Below are 19,228 nucleotides of genomic sequence, written 5' to 3' on the forward strand. Positions count from 1 at the left end.
GTCTGAAAGGTTCTGGGGAAATTAAAGGAAGACCCTGCTTCACCCTGGGGATGGAGGAGGGAAGGGGCAGCAGGCCTGGATGGTGTAAGGGCAGGGGGCTCCAGTGGGGCGTACCCAGCCCAGCAGAGCAGGGGACCCTGAGAGTCAGCGGAGGCAGCAAAGGGGCTCCGTGGTGAGGAGGCTGCAGGGGGAGGAGCCCGGGTGGGTGCCGTGAGTGGGGACAGCTGGGCCCGGGTGTGGGACCCGGCACCCTAGGGACTTCTCAGGGTAAGCTGAGGTGGGAGGTGCAGAGGCAGAGGGTGGGACAAACCTCCAGTAAAAAGCTAGGGGTGGAGCCCGCCTTTACCCCACATCACACAGCGGTTACTGTGGGATTTAATGGAAATGGGGACCTACTGTCATTAGACCCTTGGCCATTTGGGTGATGTGAAGCTCGACACTAGTCTGTCCTTGTTTGGAAACACTGTGTGCTGTTTATAGGGAAGATCAGCCTTGTAAACAAGCAAGTGCAGACAGCGTGGGTCTGAGAGTAAAACTTGCTTGAGGCTCATCTGAGAATCATTAGTTGTATGTAGTGCAGCTTATTTGGCCAAACCCCTATGCATATACTTTTAATCCTGTAATGATTGTCCAAACACACTACCCCCCAGTTATGGGGTTAGATCCCAGCTCTAATACTTACTAGTTTGTGCAATGAATTCACCTTTCTGATCCCTTATGCCTCAAATGGAAACAATAATGAAAATAATAATAATACCTAATCCATAAAGTCAGGATGCAGATGAAATGAATCAGTCCCTGGCACAAATTAAAAGCTTGAAAAATTTTAGTGATACATTACATCTTTTTTCCCTTCTGATTATTTCCTTGAGCAATTTCCTGAGGATGGAATTATAAGATCAAAGGTTACCCATGTTTCGTGTACTGATGAAAGGTACAAAGATGCCCTGAATAAAATATATGTGAAGTACTCCCCCATAGAATGTATGATGCTTGCTTTATGATCTGCTCAGACACTAGACAGATGTTGAGATAATATTTTATTAATACAACAGATGAAAAAAATTAGTATTTTTCTTGATTATTAGCAAGGCTGAGTATCTTTTTCTAATTGTACACATGTGTTGATCTTTTGTATTTTTAACCTGATTATTGTAAAGTTTCTGTATAGCACAGGGAATTAGATTCAATACCTTTTAATAACTTTTAATGAAAAAGAATAAGAAAATGAATATATGTGAAAAATATAGAATATCAAAACATTACTGTTAATATTAAAAAACCCCAGATATCTCAAGTTAAGGAATTTAGCACTTTGCTGTGTATGTGAATGTGCAGAGGTCTGGACTCATTGAAATCATTCCTTTGATATGGAGCTGGCCATCTAGGGCCAGTGTCCTGCCTGTTTTTTCTCATCCTGAGTTCCCTCGGGGGGCACCACTGGGGGCGGCAGCAGAGGCCAGGCTGCCTGCTTGTCTCCATGCTGAGTTCTCTCTGGTCCCCTCGGGGAGGAAGTAGTGTCTGATGACTTGACGACCTTTCATTCAGACATATGTAACAAACTCCCTGTTATCCAGCTTCAACAAAGATTCATTCATGATCAATTATGTCTAAGTGCAAAGTGATAATTTAACCCAAACAATCCTCACTATTGTTGTCACTGTGTTTGGAGTCAAGGCTCTCCCATCTGGGTGTGTTTCCTCAGGAATCTGAGACACAGTTGTAAGTCTATTTCCCAGAGGATAGAGGACCTTTTGGACAGGACCTACAGGCTTCTAAAAATTTGCAGGGAGTAAGATTGGGATGAATTACTTAATGACACCTAAGACTGAGCTAACTTGAATATAAGAATCTTCTGATTTTCCCCCAAATTACTTTAGCTCATAGGAACCTGGAGACACTGAGGCCTTTGGTCAATTGAAAACTAGACCCCTGCCCCTCACAGGGTCATGAAGAAGCCCCTGTCAGGCTCTCACTGCCTCTATTTTGCCTGAATTCCCTCAGCCCATCCCCAAAGCAATTGTGTGTGCTTGAAGAGATGCAGAGTCCAGCAAAGTGCAAGGATTCAGAGCACTACTCCCCCGGCTAAGTGCTCCCTGGGGCACTAGTTCTCAAGTGTGATGTCACAGGACACTCCGGCGCTGGCGGTGGTGTGCCATCGAGAAGCCTGCAGGTTTCCATCAAGTCAGGTCTCCTTTCCTCCTGAAACCTCCCGAATCCCCGTCACTCCCCAGGCACCTGCACAACACCTCCCGTATACCTCACTGGTAACATCTGCTCCTGACTGTGTGTTACAGTTATTTAGGTATATTTTTATTTACATAAATTATCTTAGACACACTGTAGCCTGCTGTTTGAACACTTAATAAAACTTAAGTCATTCTCTCTCAGTTCGTGGAGATCTATCTCGCTCTTTTTGACAGCTGTGCACAGACAAGACATTTAATCTGACCTCGGTGGCAGACATTTTATATTTTATTTGTCTTTAACTACACTGCCATGAATAGCCTTGTAAATCATCTGTCTTTGCCCAATATGTAAAATTTCTGAGTTGAAAGGGTATATTAAAAAAAAAAATGTTCAGATTGCTAAATTGGTGTCCCAAGGAATAGTACCATTTAGTACTTAGATTGTAGAGGAGTGGCTATTTCTCTATGTCCAGTTCAACATACTATTCATTTTTAAAAATAGTTAATGTGAATTGAGAAAATAGCATTTAAAAGACCATTGGAAGATAAAGATCTTAAATATCTCTCTTCTTGCTTGTTAGGTACACACTGATGGTTTGTGGTGGTGGTGGTGGTGGTGGTGGTGGTGGTGGTACTGTTGTCAGTGGACGTATCTGGTGTTGAAGTTTCTTATTCCGTTCATAAAGAGTTCAGAAACATGACATGGAGGTTAAAAAAGTAAAGTGAGGATTTGTTAAATAATAGTCAGTACACTCTCAAGGGGAGAGAAGGCAGGCCCAGGTGAGCAGATGTCCCAGTTTCTTTGGCAATTTGGTGACAGAGGGTGTAAAAATGAATGGGTGGAATATTCATCAGGGAGGGAAGGGTCTGGGGTCGTATTCCCTGATTTTCATACCAACTCCACCTTCCCAAAGGGAGGAAGGATTCTTGTCCTTATTTACTCTGGATTGAAAGTGTCATGGCGTCAGTGCAAGATGGGTACTTTTAATCTGCAAGGCTGATTTGATTGTAATGAGGGCATAATGAGGAAAAGGTTCCCTTTGGACACTGGAGCTTCCTGTTTTTTCTTTTTTTTTGTTGTTGGTCTCTGGGCTGCTTATCACCCCCAAAGGTGTGCCCACTTATCAGCCCAGAGGTTCCTGCTTTTCTTTCTCTTCTTGGGACCCCTGGTGCTTACATAATGCATGGTTTCCTGCATTTGGCCTGTGGCCCACCTTTTTGCTCAATTTCTGGCATTTGGTCTGCATCTCCCTTTCTCTGCTCATTTCTAGCTATCTGCCTGCTCTAACAGGGGTAGTATGTTTAGTCAATCATTACAGGATTAAAAGTACATGCATAGGGGTTTGGCCAAATGAACTGCGCTACATACAGCTAATAGTTATCAGATGAGCCTCAAGCACATTTTACTCTCAGACCTGAGCTGTCTGTACTTGCTTGTATACAAGGCTAATCTTCCCTATAAACATCACACAGTGTTTTCCAAACAAGGACAAACTAGTGTCGAGCTTCACATCACCCAAATGTCCAGGAGTCTAATGACAGTAGGTCCCCATTTCCATTAAATCCCAAAGTAAACGCTGTGTGATGTGGGGGAAAGGCTGGCTCCATCCTCAGCTTGCTGCCGGAGGTTTGTCCCTCTGGTAGTCACTGCTGCCCCACCCTCTGCCTCTGCACCTCCCACCTCAGCTTGTCCTGAGAGTGTTGCAGAAAAACGTGTTACAGCTCAGTGTTACAGCTCGGTGTTACAACTCAGTTGTGACGGCAACCTGGATCCTGGCAAGAGACCAAGCAGCACTCGGAGAGTTGGAGAACTCAGGTTTATTACGCCTGTGGGACCAGAGGAGTTAACACTCCAAGCTCTGGACTCTTATCTGTAGGTTCACACAGGCTTTTATAGGCTGCCAGTTTACACGTTGCAACATCATATGCAAATAAGGTATAACAAAAGTTGACTAATTAGGAACAGGCTTTGTATAAATGGACCAATCAGGAGGGAGAGAAATAACCAATCAGGAGTGAGGAAAATGGACCAATCAGGAATGAGCTCCACTTTCCTAGAAGTAAGCCACTTCAGAGGAAAAAAGTTAGATAAAGCTGCTGGGCCAGGGAATCCGATGGTGCTGGCAGGAGAGTAGTGGCCCAGGCTGGGGGTCCTGCTGGTCTTTTTTTTATGGAGATTCCCACCTCAAGAGGTCCCTACAGTGCTGGGTCCCACACCTGGGCCCAGCTACCCCCACTCACCACACCCACCCAGGCTCCTCCACTTCCAGTCTCCACACCACGGGGCCCCTTTGCTGCCTCTACTGATGCCAGGGGCCCCTTCTCTGCTGGGCTGAGTGTGCCCTGCTGGAGTCCACTGCTCTTACACCATCCAGCCCGCCGCCCCTTCCCTCCTCCATCCCCAGGGTGGAGCAGGGTCTTCCTTTAATTCCTCTTAACCTCCCAGACCCCAGATTACAAGAAAACAAGTTTCTACTAGGGTTCAAGGACAACAAGGAGTGATTCAACATCATGACCAATGACTGACACACCCATGCTCTTCGGCCCTGGGTGCCTCTGTCCACCCCTCTTGCGTTACTGGAGCCCAGCAGCACCAGTCAGCTCCCTTCCCCCCGCAGAAATGCCCCCATGAATCTTGCTACCCCTTGGGGTCCAGGCACAAACTACAGTGAGACTCCAATGAAAGGATCTGCCTGTCCTGGGCAGGGCTGCCCCCTATGTCCTATTCTGAAATCTACCTCAGCTCAAGGTGGTGGACGGTGGGAATATCTGTGCCCTCCAAGGCAAATCCCACTTTATTCCAACCCACACAGAGGTGGTCTTGCCTCCAAACCTTTGGTTTGCAGGCAAGACCATTAGCTCAGAACTTGATAAATCAACATCTGTCACTCCTGATGCCTGGAGTATTTCAGTTCATGAGTCACTTTTATGTGGTGTAGATACAAGTCTCTACTGAGAAGTTGACACTTCCATTGTCCCTCTCTCACTGGGGTTAAGATTGAACTGGGACATTTTTTTCTAGTGACTTGAGGTCAGTGCTCCACGTTTGTAGCACCAGCATGAACAAGAGCAAACACACCCTAAGGCAATGAAACCCCTGAATCCATGCCAAGAAAAGAAACACAGCTACCCAGACAGTTCTGTATGAGTGCAAGTAAAGGAACTGCCAGATCGCTGTGACCCCACAGAACCTCCTTGGCTGCCTCTTCCAGATCAGGGTGAGTGCTCGCCTACCTTGTGGACCTGAATCAAAGGAGCAGTGACCTGAGGGTAGCTTGAAGTCTCCCATTAAAGATGGACATGGCTTTCAACTTTTATATGAAACATTTACTGCTCTGTCTAAGGTTTTACAGGGGTGCAATTACAGGAGCAATGACAATTGGCACCTTAAGCTTTACATGTTTCAAAGTGAACTCTTGATCTTCCTCAAAGGAGTGCTTCTCTCCCAGAGACCACCTTCCCAGTTACTCTCAGTTAACAAGGACTTCATCCTTTCTATTGCACTGACCTAGAAGACCCTGGCACCATGTGGGCTCCTATTTTCCTCTCACACCTGCACGTCATTGATGAGCAAATCCAGTTGACATCACCAGAACACAACCTGCTCATGCGCCACAAGTCAGGGCCCCATCACCTGCAACCAGCAAGAGCTTCCTCAACATGGCCCAGCTCCCATCGCAGCCCCTCCATAGTCACCTCTCAAGGTGCTGTTTGGAGCAATCCTTTTACAATGTAAGACAGTGGTCTCCTTTCTCAACTCAAACCCTTTTTAGGTTGCCTGCTCCACCCACAGTCAAAGCTGAAGTAGACAATGACTTACAGTGACACCCATGAAATGCAGTCTCCCCGTCACCTGTTAAAATCCCTACACCTAGCACCCTCATTGACTCACCTTCTCATGGTCCTTCCCACTGTCCACAATTCTCTTGTTCCAGATAACTCGACAGTTCTCTTCCACTTCACTTTCTAGTCTTTTCTCCAGTGTCACCTTCTCCCAAGTGCTAACTGGACTATCCAACATAAAATTGCACCCTCTCTGCAATCCAAATCTCTCGTACTCTGCTCTGTTTCTTTTCCTTGACATCACATGTTAATATACTTTATTATTATACAGACTTCAGAGGCACAGAAAATGTTAGACCATAATCTCTTTGGTTCACAGTGCATTCACAGTGCACTCTAAGCATGGTCTTGTTTATTTTCTTTACTAAGCATTCTAGTAGTTTAATAGGCTGGGACCTTGACAAGCTGGTCTAACTCTAAGGCTCCTCCCCACCGCAACCCACCCATCTGCACCCCCACACCCAGGTTAGTTCCTACGCTAGTGCTCACGCCCAGCATTCCTTTGGTTTTCTTCCTATGGATATACTTCTGTTCATTTGTTCATCTACTGACCAGATGACTGGACCTTCCATTGTTTCCAGGTCTTGCTGTTTTTGCCAGTGTTGCTATGAACAATCTTGTATACAGCTCCTGGAGCAAGCGTGCAAGGATGTATATATACCAGGGGTGGAATTCTTGAGTCTTGAGGAAATAAATGAACAGCAGTCAAAGGGGATGAGTGGAGGCTATTTATTCAGAGCTGCTATGGCAACAGGGCCACCCACAATCACTTGCCTTTTGTCAGAGACTCACAGGCAAACAGGGTGGGAGAGCTTTATGGTGGAAAAAGGGAAGAATCCAGGTGGCCCCTGACTGGAGGCTTTTGTGGGGAAGCTGGAGCTGAGCGCTGTAAAGTGGGGTGACCTATGTGACTGGTTGGGGTGCATATTTGGCTTTCTCTGGCTCATCACTAGTTGGAAGAAGGGACAAAAACTAGGGGAGCTGTCAGTTTATTAATTGAGTCTTGGCCATTTGGGGTCGATTGTTACAGGAATTATCATTTAATTCCTGGACTCTTTGCTAGAGTTAGTGGTCCGACTCCTGTAAGCCTGACAGTGAATAGTAGGTCGGCTGCCTGAGCTGGCTATTAGGTAACTGTGCCCTGGGCACACATGCAATGCAGCAAAACCAGCTCCAGAGTAATGCCGAATTGTTCATTTGATCTAAGATATAATACATATATTTACATGTAATTGATGATCCTGCATTTTTAAGTGTAAACTAGTAAATTATACATATTTGCAAGCTAATATATTTGTTTCAGTATTTGTAATATTTAAGAAATGTTCATTCTTTGTAGAAAAAAGGGATTAAATATTTTTTAATGCTTTATGATTTTTTTAAAAAAATTTATAATGTATTCCTAAATAGGCTGTCCGGAAATATTCATAACATGCAAACCCTCAAAGACAAATCTGGAATCCACTATTTATAGAGTATTTATAGAGTATGACTTTTTTACCTGTGGGATGTCAAAGTGTGCATCGATACATAAAATCTATTTATTGTTACAATTCCACCACCTATTATATTATATTTACCCTACCGTTATAAAAATCACCCTTACATACAAGTTTCTAGTTGTCAGGGATGTTCTAAAAAGAATGAAACGTACTAAAATAAAGCTTCAGTTGTGACCAAAAAAAAATTCCTGGGGGTGGGAATTTTTATCTGTTTTGTTCATTGAAATATCCTAGATGCTTAGAAAAGTGCCTAGAACATCGTAGGCACTCAAGAAATATTTTCCATTGAGGGGACACGATGTGTATACAAAAATATTAAGTCACTGGTGTGCATGTGTGATTCTGCCACGATCCTCAAAAGTAAAGGCTTTATCGCTCAGGTCTACTCCCTCTCTGTTAGTGCAGGCTTGCTCCCGGCTTTTGCTGACTTCTGTATATCCTACCCCGCTGGGCGCAGTGTTTGACAGAGTTAGTGATGGCCAGATACATGCTGAAGCAAATTCATCTATTTATATTATTATCCTTTGATGCCTCTATTAATGGGATGGCCGGCAAGTAGTAACCAGTAATAACACCCCCACCCCCACCCCAGCAAACAGTATCAGTGTGATTGTGTAGGGACATCTGAGCACAGACTGGGGCCGGGCAGGAAGAGCCCGTTGTCCCTTGAGCCAGTGAGATCGTCCCACAGCCTCTCCCAGCAAGCATCCCAGCCCTTGTTGTCTGCTGTGTGCTTTTACCTTGCCCCCCACCCCCTACCGGCCACCCCCGCTTGCCCCGCTGACCCCGCCCGGTGCCTCCTGCAGTTTTTTTCAGTGCAACACTTCTGAAGCATCTACTCGCTGTGAGCACTGCCAGGAGGAGTGGGAGAGACAGCGGGAGGGCAGGACCTCTTTGGTCCAGCAGAAACCAGTAGGAGTAAATCAACTTCTGCAGTCCCGGAGTCAGCTGCCTGATCACTGAGCCCTCTTCTGCCACTTTCATTTCTTGCCTTGAATGCGGAACAGACTTTGGTAGAGAATCCTAAGGGGTAGTTCATAGAGAAGGGCAGTACATCCCAAAGGGGGATTTATCCACGTTGTACGCTGTATGTACACTGTATGTGCTTTCACCTTCAAGGCACTCAGGGTGTGGGTGAAAGTAACCTATTAATTTTTATGTTCCTATATAGGCTTGTTTATAATAAAATATAATCAAAGTGTTTAGTGTTTTAATAACTCACAACTCTGGCTAATAGATCTGTTCACTTATAGCCACACGAGTATTTTATGGCCATAATCTGCAAAGAGACAGTTAAGTAGTAAAGGCAATGAAATAAAAAATCTCACTAAATTGGAGACAGATTTTACAATGTTAACAGGATCAAACTAAAATAACCAAGACCTAAATAAATAGACTTTCCTTTAGGTGCTGAACTTCATCTGACTATAGACACTGAGATCAAAAGTTGTTAGAAAAGTCGATCTAGAGGTAGGGAGAACGTGATGTCATAAGGGTCCAGGAATACAATATTCCCAGAATCCTTTTTCTGGCTTACGTAAAAGGACAGTTGTAGACACCAAAATTTTACCATCATGTAAAAATGTACTAGAGACAGATTATCCACTGATTACTCTAAACCCATCTCAAACACACATTGGGAGGTCTTACTCATTTGATGGGTTTAGTTGAATCTTTGGCTGAGACACAGTTGAACAAGAAAAAAAGAGAAGATGTCGAGGAGTCTTTGAATGCTGATTTTATGTGGTTTATTGGGAAAAGAATTGTCTTAGGTTTACAGAACCAGAAAGCTGTAACAGAGCTAGAGGATGGAGAAGCCACAGGAAGAGGGGGAAAGAAATGGAAACAAGCATTTCAACAGTAAAATACCAAGAAACTGTAACATTAAAACTCATCACTCCACTTTGGTGGGCTGACACTTTGGTGATGGACGGAGGGAGACTGTATTGTAATTTTTCATTTGGAGACAGGATCTCAGGATGGGAAGATCAAACCCTTCAGCCTGAGAACCAGTCTCATGTCACCCTTGTGACATTCAAATCAGGGAGGGCTGGCAGAAAGAAAGAAAATCTTACCAAGGAGGCAGCTCCCTGCAGCATCTTCCCAGAAGCGGGAGCCGCCCCCTAGTGGCAGCACTGCCTCTTGCAGCACCTCTGCTGACAGCAGCACTTCTGCTGACAGCAGCCCTTCCCACAGCCGCAGCCGCAGTCACACGAGTGGCGGCGGCACGTGCGGCGGTAGCAGCAGACCACGGGGGTGTTGCAGCAGCTCCCGCAGCAGCCCCCACAGCAGCCACAGCAGGAGCCGCCCCGGTAGCACCTGTACGAGGTGCAGCTGTCACAGCCGCCACAGCCACCGCCACAGCCACCGCCGCAGCCACCACAGCCGCAGCCACCACTGCAGCCACCACAGCCACAGCCACCACCGCAGCCACCACAACCACAGCAGCCCATGGTGTCAGTAGAGAGGACTCAGGAGAGGGGAGGATGGAGACTCAGGAGGTGAGGAATGTCTGATGCCGCCTTCTGCCCCAGGCGCCCTTAAATACTGTCCCTCCTCTGCTGTAGCCCAATTGCCACGGAAGGATCTCACAGGACCTTCTATTTACTTCCTTCTTGAGAACCTTGAAATAACTTGCTATTTTTAGCAGAGCATCCTCCTTTGGGAACCTGGAGTTCTCTGTTATGAATGATATATTTGTGTGTCATATCTTTAGTCCAGAACTAGGAAAGTGAAGGCTGAAGTGTAGGGAAGAGAAGGTCTCAGGGGCTCAGGATGTTGCCTGTATCTCAGACACGACCATCGTAGACATTTCCTGGGTCTCTGGGCACTCAGCAGGGTTTCTGCACGGTGCTGGGCACCCGGAACGGAGAGCAGGCAGAGACCGGACAGCCTCGGCTTCAGGGAGAAATAGATCAAAGGAGGGCATTTTCAGGGTTCCCTCTCTGGCTTTCAAAAGGTTAAGTTATCAAAGAGATGCCAGTTGTCAACCAGGGACCCCAAAGCCCTGGGAGCAGCACAGAGCCAGCAAAGCTGGGGCGTCTCCCCTCCAGAAGCTGCAGAGCGTGTCCCCAGGAGGACTGTGGCGTGGTCCCTCCCTGGGAGCTGTCTGGAGCTCCTGGCCAGGCAGATCTCAGTTCTCAAGACAGTCAAACAAGAACATACCTCTGCGGACCGCTGTTGACACCTGAGGATACCCGGGGCACAAAGAGGCATACTGACAGGTAGAGTCAGCCAAATGGAGACCAATCATTTCAAATAAACATTCCCCCTTAGCCATGGTCAGCCTGAAACACTAGTCTTGCCCATGGAGGCACGAGAGAAGGCCAGCCACCAGATGAAGTCTGTCTTGTTTTTGTTTACCAGTTATTTAACAGACAAACAACAAACAGGAACTTCACTCTTGGCCAATAATTTAGGAGGAAGTTACACAAAATTATATTTTTATCATTTGACATCACACAAATGTATTTTATTTTTGTCCATTTTAATGATGAAGAAATTCTTCTTGTGAACAAAGTATTTCAGGGAGCCAGGAAAAGCAGAAGTGAGTTTAAAGGAGAGATGAAAAGTACATGTGGGGATGTCTGCTCTTTCCATTTGGGTTCCTGCTCTTTATTTATTCTTCCAAAAAGTTTCTATAACTTGGCGTGAGTAATGAATACCAGTAGAGAGAAAAACAACCTTTTTTCTACCCTGCGATGCCTAAGAAGTGGACATAGAAACAGGACTTTTACCTGGCTCTAGATTTAGACTTTCATGGTTACAAGTAATTGAAGATTATTCTTAAGTGTTGTAGGCATTTATTTAAACCAACAGCTGGCTGATGAACACGTACATCAGGCCAGGCACTATTCTAGACCCCGGGGCAAAACATACATACACACTTACATTCTTATGGGCACAAAGCTCTCAGAAGTGTGTTCTAATGCAAATATAGGTTTAAGAGACGGGATTTAGCAATATCAGCTGGCCAACAAGGAAGGATGTAAGAGGCCTTGTGAGATCGTTTATGGGAAGTGGGATAAACAACAACAAGGCACAGGCTGGGTCTCTGGGCTCAGCTCCTGAAGATGGTATATAAGGCCCCCCCCCCCCCCCCCAGCAGGAGGCGGCATCAGACGTCCCTCACCTCCTGAGTCTCCGTCCTCCCCTCTCCTGAGTCCTCTCTGCTGACACTATGGGCTGCTGTGGTTGTGGTGGCTGCGGTGGTGGCTGCGGTGGTGGTGGCTGCGGTGGTGGCTGTGGCTGTGGTGGCTGCGGTGGTGGCTGTGGCGGCTGTGACAGCTGCACCTCGTACAGGTGCTACCGGGGCGGCTCCTGCTGTGGCTGCTGTGGGGGCTGCTGCGGGAGCTGCTGCAACACCCCCGTGGTCTGCTGCTACCGCCGCACGTGCCGCCGCCACTCGTGTGACTGCGGCTGCGGCTGTGGGAAGGGCTGCTGTCAGCAGAAGTGCTGCTGTCAGCAGAGGTGCTGCAAGAGGCAGTGCTGCCACTAGGGGGCGGCTCCCGCTTCTGGGAAGATGCTGCAGGGAGCTGCCTCCTTGGTAAGATTTTCTTTCTTTCTGCCAGCCCTCCCTGATTTGAATGTCACAAGGGTGACATGAGACTGGTTCTCAGGCTGAAGGGTTTGATCTTCCCATCCTGAGATCCTGTCTCCAAATGAAAAATTACAATACAGTCTCCCTCCGTCCATCACCAAAGTGTCAGCCCACCAAAGTGGAGTGATGAGTTTTAATGTTACAGTTTCTTGGTATTTTACTGTTGAAATGCTTGTTTCCATTTCTTTCCCCCTCTTCCTGTGGCTTCTCCATCCTCTAGCTCTGTTACAGCTTTCTGGTTCTGTAAACCTAAGACAATTCTTTTCCCAATAAACCACATAAAATCAGCATTCAAAGACTCCTCGACATCTTCTCTTTTTTTCTTGTTCAACTGTGTCTCAGCCAAAGATTCAACTAAACCCATCAAATGAGTAAGACCTCCCAATGTGTGTTTGAGATGGGTTTAGAGTAATCAGTGGATAATCTGTCTCTAGTACATTTTTACATGATGGTAAAATTTTGGTGTCTACAACTGTCCTTTTACGTAAGCCAGAAAAAGGATTCTGGGAATATTGTATTTCTGGACCCTTATGACATCACGTTCTCCCTACCTCTAGATCGACTTTTCTAACAACTTTTGATCTCAGTGTCTATAGTCAGATGAAGTTCAGCACCTAAAGGAAAGTCTATTTATTTAGGTCTTGGTTTCTTTAGTTTGATTATGTTAACTGTCTACAATCTGACTCCAATTTAGTGAGATTTTTTGTTTCATTGCCTTTACTAGTTAACTGTCTCTTTGTAGATTAAAATCATAAAATACTTGTGTGGCCATAATTGAACAGATGTATTAGTAGAAGTTGTGCATTATTAAAACACTAATTTTATTGTAAGGAAACCTATTATAGGAACATAAAAATTAAGAGGTTACTTTCCACCACACACTGACTCCCTTGTTGGTGAACCACACACAGTGTACGATGTGCAGGCGTGAGAGGAAAATCGGAGCCTAGGTGATGCCAGTGTCTTCTCGGTCTGTGCAACCGAAAGGATGAAGTTGCTCTTAACTGACAGTAACTGGGAAGGGAGTGTCTGGAAGACAAGCACTCTTTTGAGATCAACAGTTCAGTTTCAAACATGTAAACTTGTCAATTGACTGCTCTCCTGTAATTGCACCCCTGTAAAACCTCAGATAGAGCAGTAAAGGTTTCATATAAAAGTTGAAAGCCATTTCCATTTTTAGTGGGGAGACTTCAAGCTACTTTCAGGTCACTGCTCCTTTGATTCAGGTCCACAAGGGAGATGAGCACTCACCCTGATCTGGAAGAGGCAGGCAGGGAGGTTCCATGGGGTCACAGCGATTTGGCAGGTCTTTTAGTTGCAGTCACATAAAACTGTCTGGGTAGCTGTTTTCCTTTTCTTGGCACAGATTCAGGGGTCTCCTTTCCTCAGGCCATGTGTGCTCTTGTTCAAGCTGGTGCTCACAAATGGTTTGGAGCACTGACCTCAAGTCTCTAGAAAAGATGCCCCAGTTCAATTTGACCCCTAGTGAGAGAGGGACCATGAAAATCAATAGGCCAGAAGTTGGCACTTCTCAGCACAGACTTAGTTTCCACATCCCATACACATAACTCATAAATGAAATACTCCAGGCATCAGGAGAGACAGATGGTGGTTTAACAATTTCTGAGGGAATTGTCCTTCTGTGAAACTGGGCTTTGGAAACAAGACCACATCTGTGTGGGTGGGAATAAAGCGGGATATACCTTGGAGGGAGCAGATATTCCCAGAGTCCGGCACGTTGAGCTGCGTTAAGTTTCAGAATAGGACATAGGGTGCAGCCCTGCCCAGGGTGGGCAAATGATTTCACTGGAATCTCACTGTGGTTTGTGCCTGGACCACAAGTGGAGCGACATGCCTCGGGGTATTTCTGCAGGGGGAGGGGAGCTGGCTGGTGATGCCGGGCTCCAGTAACGCAAGAGGAGTGGACGGAGGCTCGCAGAGCTGAAGAGCAAGGCTGTACTGGTCATTGGTCACTGTTTTAAGTCACTTCCTGTTGTCCTTGAACCTTACATGGAAACTTACTTGGTTGTAATCTTGGGTCTGGAAGGTTGTGGGGAATTAAAGGAAGACCCTGCTCCACCCTGGGGATTGAGGAGGGAAGGGGCAGTGGGCTGCACGGTGTAAGGGCAGGGAGCTCCAGCAGGGTGCACCAGCCTAGCAGAGCAGGGGCCCCTAGATTCAGTGGAGGCAGCAAAGGGGCTCCATGGTGAGGAGGCTGGAGGTGGAAAAGCCTGGGTGGGCACTGTGAGTGGGGACAGCTGGGCCCGGGTGTGGGACCTGGCACCCTAGGGACCTCTCAGGACAAGCTGAGGTGGGAGGTGCAGAGGCAGAGGGTGAGGCAGCAGTGACTACCAGAGGGACAAACCTCCAGCAGCAAGCTGGGGATGGAGCCAGCCTTTCCCCCACATCACACAGCGGTTACTGAGGGGTTTAATGGAAATGGGGACCTACTGTCATTAGACTCCTGGACATTTGGGTGATGTGAAGCTCGACACTAGTTTGTCCTTGTTTGGAAAACACTGTGTGATGTTTATAGGGAAGATCAGCCTTGTACACAAGCGAGTACAGACAGCACGGGTCTGAGAGTGAAATGTGCTTGAGGCTCATCTGATAACCATGAGATGTATGTAGTGCAGTTTATTTGGCCAAACCCCATGCATGTACCTTTAATCCTGTAATGATTGTCCACACACAGTAACCCCCCGGTTTTGGGGTCAGATCCCAGCTCTAATACTTACTAGTTTGTAAAATTGAAGGAAAATTAATAAAATGGCTGCACGTAGGCTAACAGATTGCATATTATTATGCTCGCCTTTAAAACAGTTAACTAACCAGACTGACCAGTTGCTACTCATAGCTCTAGTCCTGTAGTTAAAATAAAGCTACTAATTTTACTGTTTCTACTTTATTCCAGTAATCGAAAGTAGTAATCATGCTTGGTCTCTGAGTAGTTCTCCAAGCAGAAGGTCATGGGACTGTAACCTTACAAAATAGCCTAAATTACCAAGAAGACCACACCTTGGGCACTTATAAGATAAACAGATCAAAAGACTGACAAGCCCCAGCCTCTATGGAATTGGTCACAGGGATTCGCCCTGACCCAACTCTGAGTCTTATGAGAAGGAAATAATTCTGTTGATTGTTATCCATGCTTTATTGTTTAAGCTATGGATATAATCCCCCTGCCCCATCCCCAAGGTGGATTCACGGTTTTAAAGGCACTAGCCTGCTGTGAGTCCTCTTTGCCCAGCAAAGCTATAAAGCTGCCTCTTTTCTTCCAAGTTCCAAGACCCTGTCTCTGAGTTATTTGTCTCCTCAGGGCCCAGAGCAGATCTTTCCACAACAGAGTGACTTCACCGCTCTGGTCTCCTTATTCCTCTAATGGAAATAATAATAGTAATAATAATAATAGTAATAATAATAATAATAATAATAATAATAATAATAATAATAATAATAATAATATATCTAATCCACATGGTTATTTTGCAGATGAACTGAATCTGCAAAGTCAGAGATGGATAAATGTTAGCAACACATCAAGTGTTTTCTCCCTTCTGATTATTTCCTTAGAGTAAATTCCTAAGGATGGAATTACTACATCAAAGGTTATCCATGTTTTGCATACAGAGGAAAGTTACAAAGTTGCCCTCTATAAAAATATGTCAGGTCTTCGAACCCACAGTGTACAATGCTTGCTTTATAATCAGCATCAACACTAGATAGATACTAAAAATAATGTTTTGTTAATATAGCAGATGAAAAAAATTAGTATTTTTCTTGATTATTAGTAAGGTTAAGCACCTTTTTCTAACTGAACACATTTGTTGATCTTTTGTGTTTTTAAACTGTTTATTATAAAGAAGCTTTCTGTATAGCACAGGGAACTAGATTCAATGTCTTGTAGTAACTTTTAATGAAGAAGAATATGAAAACAAACATATGTATGTATATGCAAATAAACAAATAAATACATTAAACCAAAACAAACAAAAAAAGGAACTTTAAACATATGTAAACTGAAAAATAATGCGCAACCTAACTGTTGAGAGGTAAATTTTATTTGGTGGACATTCTGAGGATGGGAGCCTGGGAGGCAGCATCTCAGATTGCTCTCAGAAACTGCTCTGAAGAGGCAGGAAGACAGGATACATAGGAGTTTTTGCAACAAAGACCAGGTAGTGGGAACATCCAAAGATTACTATGAATTAAAGAAAACCAGATATCTGTTTAGGAATTTAGAGCTTTTCTGTGTATAGGAAGGTACAAAGGTCTGAGCTCATTGAAATCATTCCTTTGATATGCAGCTGGCCATCCAGGGCCAGTCTCCTGCCCATTTTCCCCTCATCCTGAGTTCCCTCAGGGGGCACAGCTGGGGGTGGCAGCAGAGGCTGGGCTGCCTGCTTGTCTCCATCCTGAGTTCTCGCTGGTCCCCTCCGGGAGGCAGTAGTGTCTAATGACTTGATGACCTCAGCATCCTTTGTTTACTGATTGTGGCAGGCAACAGATCTCATTCAGACATATGTAACTAACTCCCAGCTATCCAGCTTCAACAAAGATTCATTCATGATTAATTACTCTGAACTAAATTTCTAAATAGGAAATGGTAATTCAACGCAGACAATCCTCACTGCTGTGGTCATTGTGTTTGGAGAAAAGGCTCTCTCATCTGGGTGTGTTTCCTCAGGAGTCTGAGAGACAGTTGTAGGTCTATTATTTCTCAGAGGATAGAGGACCTTTTGGACAGGATCTACAGGACTCTAAAAACTTGCAGGGAATAAAATTAGGGTGAACTACTTAATGCCTATTGATTGAGCTAATGTGAATATAAGAATCCCCTGATTTCCCCCTCAAATTACTTTACTTTAGCCCCTAGGAACCTGGAGATACTGAGGCGTTTGGTCAGTTGAAAACTAGACCCCTGCCCCTCACAGGGTCATGAAGAAGCCCCTGTCAGGCTCTCCCTGCCTCTATTTTGCCTGCAGTCCCTCAGCGCAGCCCCGAGGCAGTTGCGTGTGCTTAAAGAGATGAAAAGAATCCACGAAACTGGAAGAATTCAGATCACTGGTCCCCAGCTAAGTGCTCCCTGGGGCACTAAAGTCAAGTGCGATGTCACAGGACACTCCGGCACTGGCGGTGGTGTGCCATCGAGAAGCCTGCAGGTTTCCATCAAGTCAGGTCTTCTTTCTTCCTGAAATCTCCCGAATCCCCTTCACTCCCCAGGCATCTGAACAACATCTCATGTATACCTCATTGTTATCATCAGTCTCCTGACTCTTACAATTCTTTTATTAAATTTCTGTTTACGTAAATGATCTTGGACACAATGAAGCTTACTGTTTGAACATATACTAGATCTCAAGTCATTCATTCTCAGGGCATAGATCGATCTTCCTATTTTGACAGCCGTGCAGTGTTCTGTTGCACAGATACGACATTCAGTCTGACCTCGGTGGCAGACGTTTACTATTTTATTCGTTTCTAACTGCACTGCCATGAAAAGCCTTGTAAACAGTCCACCTTTGCCTGGGATGGGAAATTTCTGAGTTGAAAGTCAAACACGTAAAAACAAAAATGTTCAAACTGCTAAATTGCTGTTCTAAGAAATAGTACCTTTTAGCATTCTTGCTGATAATGTAAAGGAGTGGCTATTTCTCCATGCCCAATTCGACGTTTTTCATTTTCAAAAATAGCTAATGGGGAATGAGAAAACACTGTTTAAAACATCTTGGAATATGAAATTCTTACCTATCTCTATTCATGCTTATTAAATACAAACGGATGGTTTGTGGTGATGCTGATGGTGGTAGTGGTGTGGGTGTGATCTTCTATGCAAAATTCATTTTTTTTTTCAGAAGAGATAGCACCATTCACCTAAAAATTGCATAACTCCAAAACCTGATTTGTTCACATTCAATGTGAAAATACCATTCTAAATTGAGAAGTGGTTTTCTGCTCTGTTATAGAGAATATTTAGATTGTAGGGACACCTGGAATTGTCTAAAAATCTGCAGAAATGAGTCTTCTGTGACTAAACAAGGATTTTAATTTCTATTGAGGAAATGTACTTGTGAGAAAGATACCCCCCCACATTGAATTTAATATATATGTGAAATTCTCTACTTTTATGATTTTTTTTGGCTAAAAAGGAGTATGCTTGGGTCACAATGGCAGATAATCCTGATGCCCAAGGGACATTTTGTCAAGCTTAGTGTGAGTGCTTGGCTATTGCTGTTATTTCACTGAAGATCTTCTTTAAAAAAAGAATATTTCAGGTTGAGGTGGGAACCCCCACAAAAAAAGACTGGCAGGACCCCCCGGCAGGGCCACTACTCTCCTGCCAGCACCATCCAGTTCCCTGGCCCCGCAGCTTTATCTCATTCTTTGCCTCTGAAGCAGCTTACTTCTAGGAGTTTGGAACTTACCCTTAAAATTCTATTGGTTCCCTGAGCTAACTCCTGATTGGTCCATTTGTTGTATTTCATTTGCATGGAGCTCACTCTTGATTGGTTATTTCCCTCACTCCTGATTGGTCCATTTCCCTCACTCCTGATTGGCCCATTTCCCTCACTCTCAAATGGTTATTTCTCTCCCTCCTGATTGTTCCATTTCTACAAAGCTTGTTCATAATCAGTCAACTTTTGTTATACTTTACTGGCATATGACGTTGAAAAGTGTAAACTGGCAGCTTGTAAAAGCCTGTATAAACCTACAAACAGAGTCCAGAGCTTGGAGTGTTAACTCCTCTGGGCCTGTTGGTGTAATAAACCTGAGTTCTCCAACTCTCTGAGTGCTGCTTGGTCTCTCGCCTGGATCCAGGTTGCTGTCACAACTTAGCTGTAATACCGAGCTGTAACACTGAGCTGTAACAGATTTTTCTGCAACATTTCTGGAGGCCCCAGCGAGATTCCAACCACGCCGGTCCCTTGAGCCACCGGGGCGGTGGAGCAACCTCCTGGAGGTTGGGAACTCCAAAAGTGAACAAGGAGGTGTGCCACCCAACAGTATTCTGTGTCCTCCTTCGTGGAGGTGATTCAGTCCTCTGGGCGGCTGTGCCCCAACTGGACTCAGTGGAGGGACGGACCAACTCACCA

General features: G+C 45.2%; 2 protein-coding genes across 2 annotated transcripts; one reads left to right on the forward strand and one right to left on the reverse strand.

The window, feature by feature from the left end:
- Positions 1–9,257: 9,257 nt before the first annotated feature.
- LOC135321229 (small cysteine and glycine repeat-containing protein 6-like) lies at positions 9,258–10,032 on the reverse strand. The gene has a single exon (XM_064485426.1). The coding sequence runs from the start codon at positions 9,985–9,987 to the stop codon at positions 9,658–9,660; it is 330 nt and encodes a 109-aa protein (XP_064341496.1). The 5' UTR covers positions 9,988–10,032; the 3' UTR covers positions 9,258–9,657.
- A 1,625-nt stretch (positions 10,033–11,657) lies between these two features.
- Positions 11,658–12,432, forward strand: LOC135321230 (small cysteine and glycine repeat-containing protein 6-like). Its single transcript, XM_064485427.1, has one exon. It carries the CDS (start codon positions 11,715–11,717, stop codon positions 12,030–12,032), a length of 318 nt encoding a protein of 105 aa, XP_064341497.1. The 5' UTR covers positions 11,658–11,714; the 3' UTR covers positions 12,033–12,432.
- The last annotated feature ends 6,796 nt before the right edge of the window (positions 12,433–19,228 follow it).

The sequence above is a fragment of the Camelus dromedarius genome, chromosome 4, assembly GCF_036321535.1.
Source record: "Camelus dromedarius isolate mCamDro1 chromosome 4, mCamDro1.pat, whole genome shotgun sequence".
In the NCBI taxonomy this organism is placed as follows: Eukaryota; Metazoa; Chordata; class Mammalia; order Artiodactyla; family Camelidae; genus Camelus; species Camelus dromedarius.